The sequence below is a fragment of the Phycodurus eques genome, chromosome 15 (genome assembly GCF_024500275.1).
Source record: "Phycodurus eques isolate BA_2022a chromosome 15, UOR_Pequ_1.1, whole genome shotgun sequence".
NCBI lineage: Eukaryota > Metazoa > Chordata > Actinopteri > Syngnathiformes > Syngnathidae > Phycodurus > Phycodurus eques.
Window position 1 is genome coordinate 4,055,337 of NC_084539.1, and position 20,193 is coordinate 4,075,529.

Here is a 20,193-nt window from a genome sequence, read left to right on the forward strand (position 1 = left end):
TAATAGAACAGTGATTCCCAACCAGATTTATCCAAATGTAATTAATCCATCCATTTTCTACCGCTTATCCGAGGTCTGGTCGCGGGGGCAGTAGCTTTAGCAGGGATCCCCAGACTTCCCTCTCCCCAGCCACTTCAACCATCTCTTCCGGGGCGATTCCCAGGCGTTCCCAGGCCAGCCGAAGGATGTAGTCTCTCCAGCGTGTCCTGGGTCGTCCCCGGGGTGTCCTCCCGGTGGGACGTGCCCAGAACACCTCACCAGGGAGGCGTCCGGGAGGCATCAGAATCAGATGCCCCAGCCACCTCATCTGGCTCCTCTCGATGTGGAGGAGCACCGGCTCTGAGATCCTCCCGGATGACGGAGCTTCTCACCCTATCTTTGAGGTCGGACACCCTGCGGAGGAAACTCATTTCGGCCGCTTGTATCCGGGATCTCGTTCTTTCGGTCACAACCCACAGCTCATGACCATAAGTGAGGGTAGGAACGTAGACCGACCGGTAAATCGAGAGCTTTGCCTTTCGGCTTAGCTCCTTCTTTACCACAATACTAAGTCCGTATCACTGCAGACGCTGCACCAATAGGCCTGTCAATCTCCCCTTCCATTCTTCCCTCACTCTATATAAAACAATATTTCACAAATTCTGCTAGGTTATGTAAATTTATGAGCACAACTGTACATATATGCAGTCATATGTACCCTTGTCATATTGGAATGAAAGTGTAGGCTACACCTTTTTTATAACCACTAGGTGGCGGTGGCATATTCGAATGAACGTGTACAGCTTTTTCATAACCACTAGATGTCGGCATACATTTATAAAATTTGAAAGTTTTTTTCCCCCCCAGTTACCCCTATACCTGTGTATAATGCGCACTATTGACTTTTGACAATTTTTTTGGCGGAAAGAATTGCACATTATTCACCAAAAACTACCGTAATCCATCTGGAGTCTAATGCACTATCCCAGCCTTCTCCACTACGCCTTCAAAATAGGTCCACTTGATGACCCCCTTGACCTTGAGAATCACACGGAGCCAGGTCAGCTGAGTAGGGAGGTTAGGTACATCAGGAACTGTTGGATGCTCAGGCCATTGTGAGCTCATGCCACAACTGTCACCTCCACTCGTAAACTGAACAAAGCGAATGCCACAGAATCTCTTTGTAGATGTGCTGGCTGATCACCTGGCCCACATTGAAAGCAAAAACTCTGTTAGGGTTTGAAATACATCTTGTTACACCAGTCCTCAAACTTTTCTGATACACCTCATATAGTGACAGGTAGAACTACAATTAAATGCTCTTCCTGGGTATTCACTTTTTGTCCCGCTTTTGTTTGGTGGTGTACCTGAGATTGTTCCTAATGTAAAATAGGTACATTGGCCCAATAAAGGTTTGGCAACACTAGGATGGAAAATTAATGGATGGAACTCATTTGATACTGTTACACGGCCCGAACGCACACTACAAAGTGATTGCCTGCTGTTTAACAAGTCTTGAGAAAAACATACAGTATATGCTGTAGAGTATTTATGTGGCATATATTTAAAAAAAAAAAAAAAAAAATCCATTGAAAAAAAATCCTGTCTTCATCCATATTCATAAAAATGTATTCTACTTCAGCCCATGTTTAGCTCAAATGGTCTTAATTTTGTGTAATTGTCATTTGACTTTCAGACAAACTAAAATTAATGCATCACCTTGTTTACTGTAAAAATTCAGCCAACCTCTGCAACATTAAAATGACGATTGGCAGCCTGTTAGTTTTGTGCAGTTATCTTTATTGAAAAATTAAACACACTTTCTGTATAAATAGCCACTGTATAACCCTCCTTGTTCAGATGTGACGGCTGAGAAACAAAAGCAAAAAAAGAGGCAGATGTAAAGCAATCTCAGGGGCAAAGCTGAACAATAACCCAAAATAAATGCGACTAATATAAGAGGAGGCACACTCAGTAAACAAATAAGCACAAGCAACTGAATTAACAAGGAAGTTGGGAGTGAAGGAGCCACTGTTGGGACTGCATGTTGCTGGGGTTTATGCCCCCCTGTCAAAGTGGGGGCCAGACCGCTATCATTGTGGCGTCTGATTAATGAGACTGTCTGAAGTTGCCATTACTGCCTCCACCATCTCGCCCACCCCACAGGCCTTTTAACAGTAGGTCAATAAGGCCCTACTGCTATTTTTTTTTTTTTTTTTTTTTTTTACACATTTATAAAAGATGGGCTCATTTAGGAGTTAAGCTACACACATTTTTAACCACTCTTTTATGAATCTTCAATTAAACAAATGTATTTTGAAACAAAAACATGGAAAAATAACTGTAATGGCTGTTTCTTGTTGTGCACAACATTTCTAATAATTATTCACACTTGCCTTTCTCAAAGTTGGATTTCCTTTTGTCAACACTTCACCTGAGCAGTATAAAGCGAGCAGCGGAACATTTTAGGTGCACTCACTCAAGGCACCCAAAGTCCGATTTGTCTATGTGAGTATCCGTGGCACACTGAAGCATGGTACACTTCCCTGGTCCCAGAATACTTGGAAGAGGGGGTCGAGGCCTGAACATGTTTGTTTATACACACACGGTCGCCTAACTTGGATGCGTTGTATCATCCAATGTGATTGTTCCTCCTGCAAGTTACTCATCATAACCGCCACCTTGCATAGTAGAAATGAACAGAGCAACTCAGAATAAGCAACAAAGACAGGAAAGTTGTAGTCATACGATGTTGTATTATGAAGTAATGGCACATGTGCTGAAGCCGGAGTCAGTGCAGAGCAGTGCGACTACAGGCCAGTGGGTGTCAGGAGAGGGAGGGCTAATCGCACAATAGCTAGAAGTGACCCGAGTGTCTTGGTCGAGAAATTTCGTATCGACCGCCACTGTTGTTTGCAACATTAACCTCAGTTGGAGAGATCAAACAACACTCATTTTAGTATTCGGTGGAACCTCTAAGGTTGTACGCAATTTATTATGGAACACTGGGATTTATTATGGGACACTGGTCGACCTGCAATCCAGGACTCCCCCAGAAGAGTATTAAAACAGCTGCAGCTCATTCAGAATGCTGCAGCGCGGGTTCGGACCAGAACTACGAAATCAGAGCATATTACTCCAATTCTAAAGTCTTTACACTGGCTCCCAGTCAGCTATAGAATAGATTTTAAAGTTCTGCTCCTGGTCTATAAATCACTAAATGGTTTAAGTCCTGAATACATAAAATAAACGCTAATGGGATATAAACCCAGTAGGGCTCTGAGATCGACAAACTCAGGTCGAATAGCGGCGCACAGAGTCCAAAGCAAACGTGGTGAAGCAGCATTTAGCTATTATACTGCACACAAATGAAATAAGTTGCCAACAGAAGTGACGTGAGCCCCAAGTGTGAATGTTTTTAAGTCCAGGTTAAAAACTCTTAGTTTTTCTCATGCTTTTTAGAGCATTTCCACTTTTAAATATGTCTTGCTCTGTACACTGTTTTAATTGTCTCTTTTAAAAAAAAAAAAAAATGTTTATAAGCTGTTTTTTTTTCTTGGTTTTTAAATGCTTTTAATCTTGTAAAGCACATTGAGTTACCTTGTATATGAAATGCGCTGTATAAATAAATTTGCTTTGCTTCGAGAACTACCAAAGATAAGAATATCCGATGTTTAGGCTTTGTTCGTGTTTACGTATATCGTATCATATTTGTAAAATAAATTCTATACATGTATTTAACTTTTGGCTGAAATTTTTGCCTGTAGTCATACAGGCAAAAGTCAAAATGTAGTCAAATTTTTGCCTGTAGTCATACTCGTTAGTGCAACATAAACAGGAAGTCTGCAAACCTGTTTTCGGGTTTGGTCACATGACGTTTCGCATGTAGCGGATTGGCTAAGCTAACTACTGTTAGAATTAAACTATAAAAACAGTGGGCCATTCCGTTTGATGGTAACAAAAGTGTAAAAGAAGGTAACTACTGTGAAACTTATAAATAACAAAACACTAACACTTGCATAAGAGATGGTCATACTAGATAAAAGTACTCTGTCGTATTCTGTCGTGAGTTTGCTTTATGTGGCTTCTTTTCTCACATTCTTTTTCTTTTAACACCCCTTGCTCAGAGTGGTCCTTTCGAAATATTTGTCTCAAAAAGCCAAAGAAAAAGCAAAGCACGTGAGTTTTTTCCTTTGATGAATTCCTTCCAATGAACAGATCTCTGAACTGAGTTCTCTTAAGCTGCACAGAGGTCTTGAGGTTTGCAGACATCTCGCGTAACTCTGGAATTTTGTGCGATTTAAGTGGCATATTTCCCCCCAAATTTAGCATGAATTTCAAATCGTACGACCTCAGAGGAACAACTGCATCCTGTCTTATTGCATTGGGGAAATAAACATTTAAATTGGTAGACAATTACCAAGGTTGTTTTTGAGGAGCACTGGTCACATTTGAACTCCTGTTTTGTAATGACTATGAAACCACACTTGAATAGTTTACGTTCACTGATGACACCTTTTTAAGCACTATTATTTCAAATGAAACATTTAATTTGTTACATGTCATAGCCTGTCTGGATTTCATGACAATGAAAAACCTCTCAAGTCGAAACCCACATTTTGGAGAAGTATATCATCTCAGTTCCATAACTCTCAGTTCAGCAACTTAATGTGGCTCTTTTTTTTATTTGGCTTTTTACTTATTCTAAAAGAAGGTCCAGCCACAACAAGAGGTGGTAAGAGAAGATGGATATGAGAGAGAAAAAATAAATAAATAAATAAATTACATCAGACATTACTGTATTTGAAGGGACGAGTATTAAAAGCAGTAACACTTATCAACGTGTTGTGACTTTTCATCAAAGTTATAGTGCAGCATTTTACTGTTTTCATGTTTTACAATGTAAATATGTTACCTTATTATTACAATGTTGAATGTAAAAAGAATGAATGTGAGACTCGATACTGTATACTTTTGTCATTAAAAGGTTTTCAAAAATAAAGTAAAATTTGGTAACAGTTTAATGTTAAATCTTAATTAAAATGGTGTATATTTATAAAAGGTTTTATGATGCTGGGAGTTCCATTATTGTGGGATAGATTGTTTCAACCTTAAGAGGCTCCACTGTATAATATCATAGTTGTTTTATCCATGAGACCAGTTACAAAAAAAGTGTTTTATCAGCTACAGAAGCAGATGAATCCTTTCAACCAAAACAGAAAAACTAAATATGATTCGGTGATATAGTAGAGTGCGTAGCTTTTCTCAGATTTACTGTTTGCTATCAAGAGGCTTGGATGCAATGATGTCCTCTGCTGTTTACATGGCATCATGTGTAACAACAAAAGCTCTCATTTCATGTGTATGTGCTTGATTGCATATTCAATTGTTGAGCAGCTGCACAGTAGCTCTTGTTTCTAGAGCACCGACAGGCACAAACACGACATTTGATGTGTCTTAAGTGCTGGAGTGACTATAGGACATTGATTAATTTCCAGAATCCAGACATCGCTTCTAATCAAGTAATGAATACAGTAGATTTGCAAATTGGCCACCGCACTCAAACACATGAGCAATGTAAGAGAATGAAAAGCAAATTAAATCCTAGCCAGTGTCTAATTGTGAGCATATTTCAGTGCCAGCAGTTTTTTTTTTGATTAGGTGCGCATTACCGTTGAATTAAGCCTTTAACATTTGCCGGTATAGGTTTGTTTTTTTTATTTCTTAGAATACAATGCAATTTAATTGTATCAGTAGACCACAGTACCAAGCAACACGTCCTTACACTTGTTGACAAAGGTTTGGTCTGAGACGTTTTAAGTTCACCTTACTTTTTGCACTGTGATAGTTAATGTTAAAAAAGAGAGACCCATGCAGTGCATCAATGTAATTGATTGTCATCCAGCATTAAAACAGATCCTTTTACTGTTTTTACACTTTGCTATTAACAGTGGCCAGCTTAATTTGTTATAGTGCCATTAAAAAAAAAAAAACTCTACGTGGGTCAAAATCAGCATCATACTACATTTCGAGGTTATGAACGGCGCGCAAAGAACTAGTATGCGCAACAGTGAAAGAAGGCAAGTTACCACTGTACTTACTGTTTGTTTCATTGATTGCTTTATATTGCATGTTTGCATTAGCGTAGGTTAGTCCAAATTCAGATTAGGTTACCACTGGAGTAATGGAACTTCCTGTAATTTTAATAAATTTTATGATGGCAATAGTTTAGTAAATTAGTTATTTGTCCACAAATGTATTTACCACATCTAAACTAATTGGACGTGGACCTGGAAGAGATTGTGTTGGACTTGAAAGGTTCCATCGTAGTGTGTCATGAGTGTGTGTGTTCTGGTTGTTGTCTTCCCCCTGTCTCGTACACACCTGCTCCTGAAAGCATCTTCCCCACCTGTGCCTCGTTTATCCTAATTACCCCTTGCATTTAACCTTGTGTCTCATTCTTTCTGGTCGCCAGTTCGTTGTACCTTGTTGTCACATTCCAGCATTCCTTGTTCCCACGTCACTGACTCATAGTAAGACAAGACCCTGTTCCGATTATTGACTTTGCCTCACATTTTTCGGATACTGTTGCCTTTTCGGATTGCCTGCCTGTGTACCGACCTATGCCCGTTTATTAAACCTCTCTTTTGTGAAACTGTCCATTTGTATTGCAGTCGTGCATTTTGGGCCCTGTCCTCTGTTCCGTTCATGACAGAACGAACTGGCCATAACATGGACCCAGCAGACTCAGACCCGGTGCGCAAAGTTCTTCAACCGCAGGGTCAACTCCTCTCAAAGCAGGATGAGCAGCTTGCTGCCCTCCACCTTCATCTAAAGGGACTGTCAGAGCATCACCACACTATGATGAGACAGGTGGCCTCACAGTTTGAAGTTCTAATAAATGTGGTTCAGAAGAAGTAACCAGCTGGCACAACACCTGATGCCGCCACTGTACCAACGTTTCCATGTGAAGCAGTCACCATGCAGCCACCTCCGCTGCGGTCTACCCACAGCTCTCTCGACCGGAGAGGTTCTCTGGAGATTTTGGAAAAATTAAGCCGTTCATCACTCAGTGCGAACTCCAACTTGAGCTGCAGGCAGCTGCCTTCCCCACCGAGCGCGCAAAGATCACTTTTATCATTTCCCACCTGACAGGTCGTGCGGAGGCGTGGGCAACTGCTGAATGGAGCCCCAATTCCGCCGCGTGTCATTCTTGGGCTTCTTTCGTAAAGACTCTGGAGCAAGTTTTTCAGTATTCCACACCAGATCGTGAGGCAGCTCGCGCCCTTGTCACCTTACAACAAGGCAAGCGCAGGGTGTCAGATTACGCGATTGAGTTTCGCATTCTAGCAACTGAGAGTCAGTGGAACAACAGCAGGGCACTACTCGATGCATTTTTTTCCAAGGACTATCCCCTGCCGTCAAGGATCGTTTGGTCCCACTTGACCTGCTGACCGACTTGGACACTCTCATCGCTCTCGCCGTAAAAATCGACAAAAAGCTTTTGGATCGCGAGCTGGACTGAGATCGGCGGAAGGATGCGTCACCGCGCACTTGGAGGACGAGCCTCGGTGACCAGCCAAACCAAGGCAGATCCCCCATTGCCGGTCTCAATCCACTTGCTAGCGTCACCACAGAGGAACCCTTGCAACTGGGCAGGTTCCGTCTCTCCCCTGGGAACGTTCAACGCCAGGTGAGGGAAGGGCGATGCTTCTGCGGGCAGTTGTCTCATTCCTTGAGCAACTGTCACGTCAAGATTGCTGGTGCCAGTAGCAAGGGCACGGGAGCGGTGAGTCTAAATTTCATTAAGGAAGACCCTCCCCGGGTTCCCTCCTCATTAGATGTATGCACCTTAGAACCTTTCAAGTAAGACGCCACCGCAACACCTATGCTGCAGACGGCAGTTTTATGGGCAAGATCACTCACTGCACCCAAACACTCACATTGACATTTCCTGATTCTCACTCAGAACGCATTAGTTTTCATGTTTTTGACACATGAATTATGACCTTATTTTAGGGAACCCATGGTTGAAATTACATAAGCTCCCACATTGAATTGCCCTCTGGGCATGTTATGTCATGGGGCAGCAATTGCACCCAGAACTGTTTCAAGCTTCCATGTAATGTATCGGGATATGTTTCAAATGAAATTCCAAAGACCCCATCGGGGGGATCCTGACCCTAAGTCAGGATCCTGACTTAGGGTCAGGATCCCCCCCGATGTGGCGAGGTAAGGGCTTACCTCGCCACACAGACCCTTTGTGTGGAACCTGGTTTGTCAGTCAGCTTTACAGAAACTAAAATCGAGCTTTACCTCCGCTCCCATCCTCACTTTGCCAGATCCCAAACAGCAGTTCATTGTAGAAGTTGATTCATCTGATGCCGGTATAGGAGCAGTGCTCTCCCAGAAATGTCTCAAGGATGGTAAGTTACGTCCTTGTGCTCTCTCTCTGAAAAACTGACTCCAGTCGAGCGAAATTATGACATAGGTGACCGTGATCTACTGGCGGTCAGGTGGCTTTGGTGGAGTGGAGGCACTGGCTAGAGGGGACACAGACTCTGTTTTTAGTATGGCCCTTGAGTATCTTAAATCTGATAAAAGATTAAATGCTAGGCAGGCTAGATGGGCTCTATTCTTCTCGAGATTTAATTTCATGTTATCCTACCGACCTGGTTCTGAAAATGTTAAGCCAGATGCTTTGTCACGCATTTTCTGCGAAGAGAATTCTTTGTCTGACCCTAAAACTATTTTGCCCAAGTCATGTTTTATTTCTGCTTTTGTTTGGTATGTTGAAACTGTGGTGAAAGAGGCTCTGAATAACACTCTTAGCCCTGAAGATTGCCCTGAAAACAGGCTTTGTGGTTCCAACCTTAAGGGGAAGAGTCATCCACTGGGCTCACACTAACCGGACTGTATGTCACCCAGGCATTGCCAAAACGCAATCGGTGGTCGAACAGCGCTTTTGGTGGCCCAATGTTAGAAGGGACGTTATCAATTATGTCAATGCTTGCCAGGTATGTGCTGCTAACAAGCCCTCTCATAAACGTCCTTCTGGGGAGTTGCGACCCCTGCCAATACCACAACGTCCTTGGTCAGACATCGCCATAGACTTTTGTGACGGGATTACCAGCCTCTAAAGGAAATACCACCATTCTCACAGTTGTTGACAGGTTCTCTAAGATGGCACACTTCATTGCACTTCCGAAACTCCCCTCAGCTAAAGACACTGCCGAGTTGATGATAAACCAGGTATTCCAGTTTCATGGTTTCCCCAAGAATGTGGTATCTGATAGGGGCCCCCAATTCATTTCACGATTTTGGAAGGAGTTTTGCAGTCTAATAGGTGTTACCGTCAGTCTGTCATCTGGGTTTCATCCTGAAACCAACGGACAGACCGAGAGGCTGAACCAAAACATGGAGACTGGGCTCCGATGTCTCGCTACCCAGGAGCCACAATCCTGGTCTCAGAAACTGGTTTGGGTCGAGTTCTATCACAATTCTCTCCCCTCTGCATCCACTGGTCTATCGCCTTTTCACATTGTGCACGGTTACCAAACATCTCTGTTTCCTGCCATAGCCCCAGAGTCCACGGTTCCAGCTGCATTGACCTTGGTGAGACGCAACACGAGGACCTGGGAGCGAGCCCGGCAGATGCAGCTACGCCAAGGACGGCCCTACAGAACCACAGCTGACCGTAGGAGGACACCGGCCCCGAACTACAAAGTGGGTCAGCGAGTTCGGTTCTCCACCAAACATATTCCACTCCGGGTGGAGTCCAGGAAGCTCGCTCCTAGGTTCGTTGGGCCCTTCCCCATCACAAAGGTCATCAACCCTGACACCCTGAAGCTTAGGCTTCCAAGGTCGATGCGGGTCTACCCTGCATTTCACGTCAGCCTGCTCAAGCCCGCCCGGGAGTCCCCTCTGGTTCCGCCTTCCAGGCCCCCTCCTCCCCCCCGTTTCGTGGATGGGGGCCATGTCTTCATGGTGAGGCGGCTGATCCTGTTCCGATTATTGACCTTGCCTTTTTGTCTCATGTTTTTTGGATATCGTTGCCTTTTCGGATTGTCTGCCTGTGTACCGACCTCTGCTCGTTTATTAAACCTCTCTTTTGTGAAACTGTCCATTTGTATTGGAGTCGTGCATTTTGGGTCCTGTCCTCTGTTCGGTTCATGACAAGATGTGATGCTTTCACTAAATATACTTCAACAATAACAATTACATCTTGTTTAATCATTAGAGATGTACTCTTTAGTTCCTGTTCTCTATTCACACTCAGTCTCTCTAACACCACCTGATGTCCTAGCTCTGAATTGCTTTTCTCTATAATTGGAGAGAAAGGGTGTCAAGAGTGAGGACTACTTTAGCGCTTTGGCAGTGCTGTCTTCTAAATTCTTATGACTCCCCCTCCTGAGTTGTTGCACTGTACAAGGCTTCATCATGCTCCCTGGGGAGTTTAATCAATTAACTTGGAAATTATTAAATAGAATTGTTTGGTAGGATGAGCAGCGAGAAGAAAATTGAGTGGTCCGAGTGAAACGCTTTGGCATGTTATCCTCAACTGAGCGCATGTTCACATACAGGTTTTCTATGTATCTTAATTATACGCTGTACTGTTATGTGTTTATATGCTGTCAGGTGCGATCATGAAAAAGTGATTTCAATGACGTACTTTCGTTAACTCATAATGAACCCGTGTCTAAATTTGCAATAGGGAGATTCTTAGTCTGGCTGTGCTGAGACAGAAAATACAGTACGTCATCAGTGTGGAACTATGGCTAGTGTTTAGCTCTGTCGCCTCCAACGAGAGTTTTGGATTCACACTGCTGGTTGTTTGTGGCATTTGCACGTCCCCCCCCTGTGCTTGCAGAGGATCTCTTCAGCTCCCTCCCACCATGCGGCTTCCTGTAACCCTACGCAGAATAATGCAATGGCAGATTGAACAATGGTCATTCATTTGATACTTAAATTAAGAAAACAGACAACATTTTCTGACAAATGTGAGCTGCTCAGATTCATATTTTTTAAAATGTGTATTTGTGGATGAAACTCTCCATAGGTTTATATTTCATATAGAGATCTTATAGTTTGTACAGTATAGAGTATATACATCTATATTTATTCATCTGTCCATATATAAATTCAAACTAGGAAAACCGAGGAGGACCAGTCTTATCAGGTGCAGTAGCCAAGAACTAACGAAATAAACTGCCTGTGGTATCTTGGACAAGTGCAAGAAGTTCCAGTAGATTTTAAATCGAGGCCACTCCATTGATTTCAAAATCAAGAGAGCAAAATAAAGGTTACATAGGCGTCGCTATATTCTACTGTAGTGCATACGTTCTCACAGCGGAGAGGTAACACGTTGAAAAGAATCGCAAACAGGTCCATGGTATAAATTATGTAACAGATGAGGTGGCGTTTCCTTTGAGTCCACCGCTAAAGAGTTGTGCCATTTAAAAATGAAAATGTCCTCTTCCCCTTTTGTCCTTGAATCCCTGCTTGTTTCTCTCCTCTCCCACTCAGCTATAGTGCTACATTGAACTCCGTCACTAGAAAGTCCACATGGTCCCTCTCTTTGGTCTTGAAGGCCTCAGCGATGAGGCGTGCGGCGTCCTTGTGCTCACGGCCCCTCAGGGAAACCCCGTTTACTTCCAGGATCACCTGACCCACCTTCAGCTGACCACAGTTGTGAGCTGAACCGCCCCGCTTAGAGAAAGAGACAGACAAACACAAGGTTATTAAATAAAACAAAAAACAACTTTTACAGCATTTGCATTCTGACCAATTCTCACTGGCAAATACTGAATTGGAGTGGCACAATCATACAATCAAGGCTATGAAAGAGAGGTAATAAAAAAAACAATAAAATAAAAAACAAAGATCACCTAAGGGGCTTTCCCAGTGCAGGAACTTCCCTAGCTACCCTGTTAGCTTGAGTTCCCCCTGTGTCCCCACTGAAAAAAAACTACCACGGTACAGAAGGTTCCCCCTGGATTATTTAGTTCCTCCTGGCGGATAGGGTCTTCCTAGAGCTATAAATAAATAAATACAATAAATAAATGTAGAAGCCCACAGATGACTATAGATGTGATTTATTATTCTCAAATTTGTAGTGGAACTGTGTGAGGCTTCAGGCTCATGTCCTGCTCATTTTCCAGCTAATAAATCACATCGATATTCATCTGCAGGCTTCTGTTGCACACTCTATTCAGGTAGGTCATCGCAATAAATTACAATGAATACATTCTATAAATACATTTATATTCCAATTTATTGAGATGTACCTACATGGACTTGAAAGACCAGCATTTTTTTAGATCCAGTATGTGTCAATAATAAGCAAAACATCAGCCATGCAATGGAAACACAAACCGGCGGCACTGGTAACTGCCTCACAGTTCTGAGGACCGGGGTTCAAATACTGGCCCCGCCTGTGTGGAGTTTACATGTTCTCCCCGTGACTGCGTGGGTTTTCTCCGGGCACTCCGGTTTCCTCCCACATCCCCAAACCATGCGTGGTATGTTGATTGAAGACTCTAAATTTCCCGTAGATATGAATGTGAGTGCGAATGGTTGCTTGTTTGTATGTGCCCTGCGATTGGCTGGCGACCAGTTCAGGGTGTACCTCGCCTCTCGCCCGGAGATAGCTGGGATAGGCTCCAGCACGCTCGCGACCCTAGTGCCGAAATGAAAGTGGGTGACTCACAACCCCACAGAGTAGGGCACGCGGGTGAAATAAAAGACGATGTTTTGAGAGTCCGCTCCCATTCACTTCAACATAACCGGCAGGCGACGTTCATTGCTCGCTATTTAATTCACATTGACATTATAAATTATAAATATAATTCCGTATTGTTGTAAAGCGATACAGCCAGCCCTATGGGGGGAAAACTGTAGGCTGGTCCCAAGCCCGGATAAATGAAAAGGGTTGCATCAGGAAGGGCATCTGGCTTAAAACTTTGTAATAATAAGAGTGTTCATCCAAAGCATTCCATACCGGATCGGTTGTGGCCTGCGCTAACAATGTGTGCCACCGGCGCCATTAACTTACAGGGCGCCAGTGAAAATCTAGTTACCGTGGGAATTAGCTCAAATGGTAGAGTGCTCGCTTTGCATGTGAGAGGTAGTGGGATCAATACCCACATTCTACAGAGACACTTCTTTGGGCAGCCGAGGCCCAATGGTTAAGCTCATCGCCTGCCACCGTGGGGGACGTAGGTTCAAGACCCCGACTGGACCATCCGCCAACATCCCCCGGACTCACGGCTGTGGTGTCCTTGAGCAAGACACTGATTCCCCGGGCGCTTCAGCTGCCCCCTGAAGGTGATTCTTCTTCTTCAAAGACGAAGGGTGGAAAGTGGGTTCTTCGGCAGAAAGAGAAGAGGAAAGCACTGAGCCTAGAACTGAATGTGGGGACTTTGAATCTTGAATCTTGGGACTATGATAGGAAAAGCTCGGGAGTTGGTTGACATGACGATTAGGAGTATGGGACCTGGCACCACGGTGAACGACGGATTAGCACATCGGCCTCACAGTTCTGAGGACCTGAGTTCAAATCCGGCCTCACCTGTGTTGTGTTTGCATGTTCTCCCCGTGCCTGCGAGGATTTGCTTTCCTCCCACATCCCAAAAACATGCATGGTAGGATAATTGAAGACTCTAAATTGTCCATATGTGTGAATGTGAGTGCAAATGTTTGTTTGTATGTGCCTTGCGATTGGGTGGCGACGAGTTCAAGGTGTACCGTGCCTCTCGCCCAGAGTCAGCTGGGATAGGCTCGAGCACGCCCACGACCCGAGTGAGGATAAACAGTCTGGAAAATGGATGGATGGATGGAATGGGATTACAAATGAATCCTGATAAATTAAAATTACAGTAACAATTGGCTTCATATTTCTGAAAATGAGTGGGAAGTAAAATTTAAAGGAAAATAAAAATCAAACTAAAAGCTAAAAAAACATTTACTCTTACCGATTCTCCAGAAATAAACAAGGCAGCTAGGTAATATACGGCTGTACAGTATATAGTTATATTCTATTTACCAGTATTTTCTACAGTCTAATGTAACAAATTGAGTGTTCATCCATTCTACTTGCTGAACAGTTTCTATTGAAAAGGGTTAGTAAAGTATCCATCCATCCATTTTCTGTACCGCATATCCTCACTAAGGTCGCGGGCGTGCAGGAGCCTATCCCAGCTATCTTCGGGCGAGAGGCGGGTTACACCCTCAACTGGTCGCCAGCCAATCGCAGGGCACATATAAACAAACAACCACTCGCACTCACATTCACACCTTCGAGCAATTTAGGGTCTTCAATCAACCTACCACGCATGTTTTTGATATGTGGGAGAAAATCGGAGCACCCAGAGAAAACCCACACAGGCACAGGGAGCACATGCAAACTCCACACAGGCGGGGCCGGGATTTGAACCCTAATCCTCAGGACTGTGAGGCAGATGTCCTAACCAGTCATCTACCGTTCCACCATTAGTAAAGCAATCTTAAAAAAAAAAAACAATGGTTATGTTGGGTACTGTTAGCGAAGAGCACACGAAATAAAATACAAAATCCCAAACATGTGCAACACCAAGGACATATTGCTTCCCAGTATCCAGTATGCTTGCACATACTTAGCACTAAATTGAACTAAAGATGCTTGATAAAGTAAGGGTTTATGGGACGGCGTCCCGGCACGCCCCCAAACTTAAGCGCTGTCATCCAACTTTGTGCATTTCCCAAGATGCACATCTTATTAACATTGAAATAGATAAGTCAGCAATTCTTGTTGAATTCATTTTCTATGGTGACGAATAGCCCATTTCAGGATTTCCAAGTACAAACTGCTGCATCAATGTGCCACTCCCTATTTCTTTGAGCTTTTATCCTTTCGATTTAATTTCCTTGATTGCTAGATATTATCTGACATCATTACCAAGCTATCCCGTGTGACTAACTGGTGACCAGTCCAGCGTGCATAGTCTGCCTTCCGCCCAGAGAACAGTTATGGAAAAAAGGATTACGCCACCCTCTTGTTCATTTTTACACCAAAAGCTACATTTGTTTTGACAAATATAATGATGACAACAGGTCATTCAGACTTCAGGAAGTACAGTGGGTACGGAAAGTATTCAGAACGCACTTAAATGTTTCATTCTTTGTTATATTGTAGCCATTTGCTTAATTCAATAAAGTTCATTTTTTCCCCCTCAGTGTACACACAGCACTCCATATTGACAGAAAAAAAAAAAAACATCCATCCATCCATTTTCTGAGCCGCTTCTCCTCACTAGGGTCGCGGGCGTGCTGGAGCCTATCCCAGCTGTCATCGGGCAGGAGGCGGGGTACACCCTGAACTGGTTGCCAGCCAATCGCAGGGCACATACAAACAAACAACCATTCGCACGCACAGTCACACCTACGGGCAATTTAGAGTCTCCAATTAATGCATGTTTTTGGGATGTGGGAGGAAACCTGGAGTGCCCGGAGAAAACCCACGCATGCACGGGGAGAACATGCAAACTCCACACAGGCGGGACCGGGGATTGAACCCGGGTCCTCAGAACTGAGAGGCTGACGCTCTAACCAGTCGGCCACCGTGCCATCAGAAAAAAAAAAAACAGAATTGTTGAAATTTTTGCAGATTTATTAATAAAGAAAACCGGAAATATCACACAGCCATAAGTATTCAGACCATTTGCTCAGTTTTTAGTGGAAGCACTCTTTTGAGCTAATACAGCCATGAGTCTTTTTGGGAATTTCCTTTTTTTTCCCCCACACCTGAATTTGAGGAGCGGCACGGTGGCCGACTGGTTAGAGCGTCAGCCTCACAGTTCTGAGGAGCGAGGTTTCAATCCCGCCTGTGTGGAGTTTGCATGTTCTCCCCGTACCTGCGTGGGTTTTCTCCGGGCACTACGGTTTCCTCCCACATCCCAAAAACATGCATTAATTGGAGACTCTAAATTGCCCGTACGCATGACTGTGACTGTGAGTGCGAATGGTTATTTGTTTGTATGTGCCCTACGATTGGCTGGCAACCAGTTCAGGGTGTACCCCGCCTCTTGCCCGATGACAGCTGGGATAGGCTCCAGCACGCCCGCGACCCTAGTGAGGAGAAGCGGCTCAGAAAATGGATGGATGGACAGCAAAGGGTCTGAATACTTATGGCTGTGTGATATTTCTGGTTTTCTTTTTTAATAAATCAGCAATAATTTCAACAATTACATTTTTTTCTGTCAATATGGGGTGCTGTGTGTACATTAATGAGGAAGAAAATGAACTTAAATGATTTTAGCAAAGGGCTGCAATATAACAAAGAGTGAAAAATTTAAGGAGGTCTGAATACTTTCCGTATCCACTGTATACCTTTAGTCGTGGTACAAGGCATTAACATGAACAGGAAATTGGCACGAGGTGGCTGTTGGCCGGGTACTGGCTCATCTGTGCTGGTCTCCAGTAAGCTTGCCCCCCTTTTCTGCCTTGCTGGTCCTCCAGTTTTAATGCATCATACACCCGTCAGTGGGGGGAGGGCAGTGTCGGGCTCGGGAGGACCCTCGGCCAGGTGTTCCGGCACTCCGGCCTGCTCTCTGGCCCGCCATATGCCTTTGCCCCGCGGATTTTTAATGCACCACATACTGTACATTCACACATCCTTTGGGGACCGAGTTGTCCTGGGTGGGGGTGAGACGGTTGCGGGTCATCATTGCCCCATGCCACCATGGGGCATGTCTCTCCAATTTAAATGCACGAGACCCCACCAGACACAATAACGGTACAGGGATAATGGTTGCCAGTCAGGGACCTGGTAACCATAGTAATAGGGTGGGTGGTGGGTTTTCACATTTCTCATGGCTTGACTCCTGGGGCTTGCGCTCCTCCCCCTTTGGTTGTCGGGCCACGGGGAGATGGGGGTCTCCCCCTCCAACCCCCTTGGCCTTCTTCTCCCCTCTCCTGGTGTCCTCCTAACATGCATCTGATATGGTGTTCATTCACTGATAAGTTCCATAGACACGTTATAGGCTTTGTTTGTGCTGGGACCACTCATAATAACACAGGTTATATTAAGATTTCAACTGAGGTTCTTACTGGCTTTTAGACACTATAAAAAGCATCCCACCACACCACTCATTAGTAGCACTACCTTTCTCATTTCCCACATCCTGTCTTATCCTTTTCTGTCCTCTCTCACCTTGTTCTATTGGCTAGTTGTTGCATGTGCTCACCGGGTCCCCCCCCCCCCCCCCCATCCACAAATAAGAACACGATTTGACTGTTCTAACGTTACTTGTGGTCAAATATATAGACTGTCTAACTACTGTTCTGCTGTGGTTCACAGCCCTTTTTTCCTTGTCCATTCTGTCTCCCTGTCTGTCACCTAAAACCCCTTTCTGTCCGGCTGCATTTTCAATTAACATCAGAATAATAACAAAATAAGCAGAGGGAGTATTTCAAACTCTCCTGTTGCACAGCACAACTGTTCCAGCACAAAACACATACATATCCCCCATTCTGCATGGCCATGCAGCTGAACAGGACAGGTTACAAATAAATAAATAAAATAAAAAATAAACTGAACAAGAAATTGAAGAAACAAGGGTGGTGTTGGTCTCATTTTTTTCCATGACTGTAACCTAAGATAGGCTCCCGCAACTCTCAACAGGCTAAGCAGTTGAGAAAATGAACGGATGGATATTATCCAGGTAAATGGACACTGAATGGGAAGATGGTACAGGACATAGCGTATAATTCATTGCCCATTACATCTGGGATGAATATTTTTACATTATGAAACTAAAATCATCTGCTGAAACAGATGTTTTCGCCTGCATTAGTCAGAGGCTAGGCCACTCACTTTTACAGTCAATGTTTAACAAAGCAAACCAATGCAAATGTATTTATATAGTGCATTTCATCCACAAGGTAACTCAATGTGCTTTACATGATTAAAAGCATTTAAAAACAAGGAAAAACAGCAAAAAAAAAAGCTTATAAACATTTAAAACAAAGAGAAAATAAAAATCCAATAGTAACAGCTAGCAGGGGAAGAAAGATCATTTAAAAGTGGAAATGCTCCAAAAAGTATGGGGGAAAAGAAGAGTTTTTAACCTGGACTTACCTGGATTCACACTTGGGGTTGACATCACTTTTGTTTCACCACTATTTGACCTGAGTCTGTAGATCTCAGAGCCCTACTGGGTTTCTATGCCATTAGATTTTTTTTTTTTCATGTATTCAGGACCTAAATCATTTAGTGATTTATAGCAAGACTAGATTTAAAGCTAACTGGAAGAGACTTTAGAATTGGAGTAATATGCTTTGACCTCTTTGTTCTAGTCAGAACCTAAGCTTCAGCATTCTGAATGAGCCGCACCTATTTAATGCTCTTTTGGGTGAGTCCAGTCAGAAGACCATTACAATAGTCAAGTCTACTTGAGATAGAAGCATGGCTGAGCTTCTCCTGGTCTGCTTGACATATGCAAGCAATGGACAAAAGTGAATTAAAAAAAAAAAAACTTTATTCTAGTAATATTACACCTTTTACTGTGGAAAAGACACCTTTGTTCTAAATAAAAGGAAAATATTCTGGAAAAAGGACATATTTTGTTTGAAAAAGAAAATAGACCCTTATCCTGTAAACATAAGGTAATTGATATGTTTGGTTAATCTGCGCGCCGGTCGCTCTGTATTTTGGTTTGAATAGTAGTCTGCTTATACATGTATGTAAAAAAATATATACTACATCATAATTTATTGCAATTTATTTATCAATTCCAAGATACGGCTCGGAGAAGCCCGGGGGTATCCTGGACCCCAGTTTGAGAGCCACTGATCTGTGACACATGAAGTAACATGTCCCAGTTTGCCTCCAGGGCTTGAATGCAGCATATATTTGCCCATCTTTTCTCAGTTGAGAGCGTGAAGACAGTGTCACTGGGATTTATTACTGTCAGGTTTGGCAGGGCCGAGTCACGCAAATTTGCATTTTGATTATACGTTTAAGCACGCTGTGCCAAACTGTGGATAGACCCACTCCAAAGTAGGGCAAAAGCAGACTAAATCCACCAAGTGGCGACTTTTTTTTCTTTCGCAGCAGACTTTGATCGCTTGACATATCACACATTCCATTGAATTCCCAAGTGTCATACTCACATTTATGGGAAAAGAAATAGCCATTTTGAAAGTGCCACTTTCTCAGTGTTGTTTTATCTTCTGACTGAATCAATATGTGGACTTGTTTCCCTCCAACATCAATATTTATACTCCTTTATTTTTACGATACTTGACTGCTTTAAACAAGCAGCAGTTGTGTTCGGACATAACACACACAGAATTTCATTGTGTATGTTCGACAGGTAATCAAATGTGTCAGTAACTTTGTAGTTGTAACGCATCCACCTGTTGCTTTGTCCATGCGAGCCTGTCATGACTTACTCGACACAAAATCACATGGGTAGCTTTGTTTAAAATTTATAATGAAAGCTTAATACCCTAAAGGTCATACAATACAGTATGGAGTTAAACCAACATTCTGGGGAAAACCATGCCCCTAAAGGAGTGGTTCTAAACTGTTGTCACCCTGGGACCCGCAATTTTCGACTGTCACTAAGTCACAACTCACTTATACAGAAGTAAACATTAACACAGAACAGTATTGTTTAAAAACAGTCTTTGAAAATAAAAACCATAACCACAAATGCTTACATGTTCAAAGTGCCTTTTAGAGCACCTTATTAGAAACTGAGGGTGAACATGACAACTGTATGGACAAATCTTGGCTCTGATCTCTTCTTTTTAAGAAATAAAGGATGCAGACCAAACCGTTGCAGTTTTAACAGTCTGAATTATGATATGAAAGCACCAATGCCGACGTTGAGGCACAGCTGGACGAGGACGGCAAAAAGAGCAAAGCACACGCTTTACCATAGCCAACAGTTACACGTTGAGAAGTAAGGCTCGCCTCTACTGTTGTCACTTGGCGCATCTTTTTCCAATTGATTCATTTCCACGGTTTCCCAGTGTACAATAATATTATGAGGTGGAAAATCAAATGCCCCAAACTGGCCGAGAATGAGCTAAGCCTGTACTGTATATAACAATGGAGGAGTGGGATGCTAGGCCCGTTTAGGGCACCTGAAGTTGTCAAAATGACCTCTGTACAATAAGTGGGGTGTCAAACGTAACATATAAATTAGCATATATTTTATCGTGTAAAGA

General features: G+C 43.3%; 1 protein-coding gene across 4 annotated transcripts in view; it reads right to left on the reverse strand.

The window, feature by feature from the left end:
* Nucleotides 1-8,236: 8,236 nt before the first annotated feature.
* whrna (whirlin a) overlaps nucleotides 8,237-20,193 on the reverse strand; it is a 203,115-nt gene continuing 191,158 nt past the window's right edge. For 3 of the 4 annotated variants that reach the window (XM_061698026.1, XM_061698025.1, XM_061698024.1), the window contains one exon: nucleotides 8,237-11,688. In XM_061698026.1, coding sequence (XP_061554010.1) covers nucleotides 11,506-11,688 — 183 coding nt within the window. In that variant the 3' untranslated portion in view covers nucleotides 8,237-11,505. The remainder of the gene's footprint in view (nucleotides 11,689-20,193) is intronic. The other variant, XM_061698027.1, reaches the window with a different exon arrangement.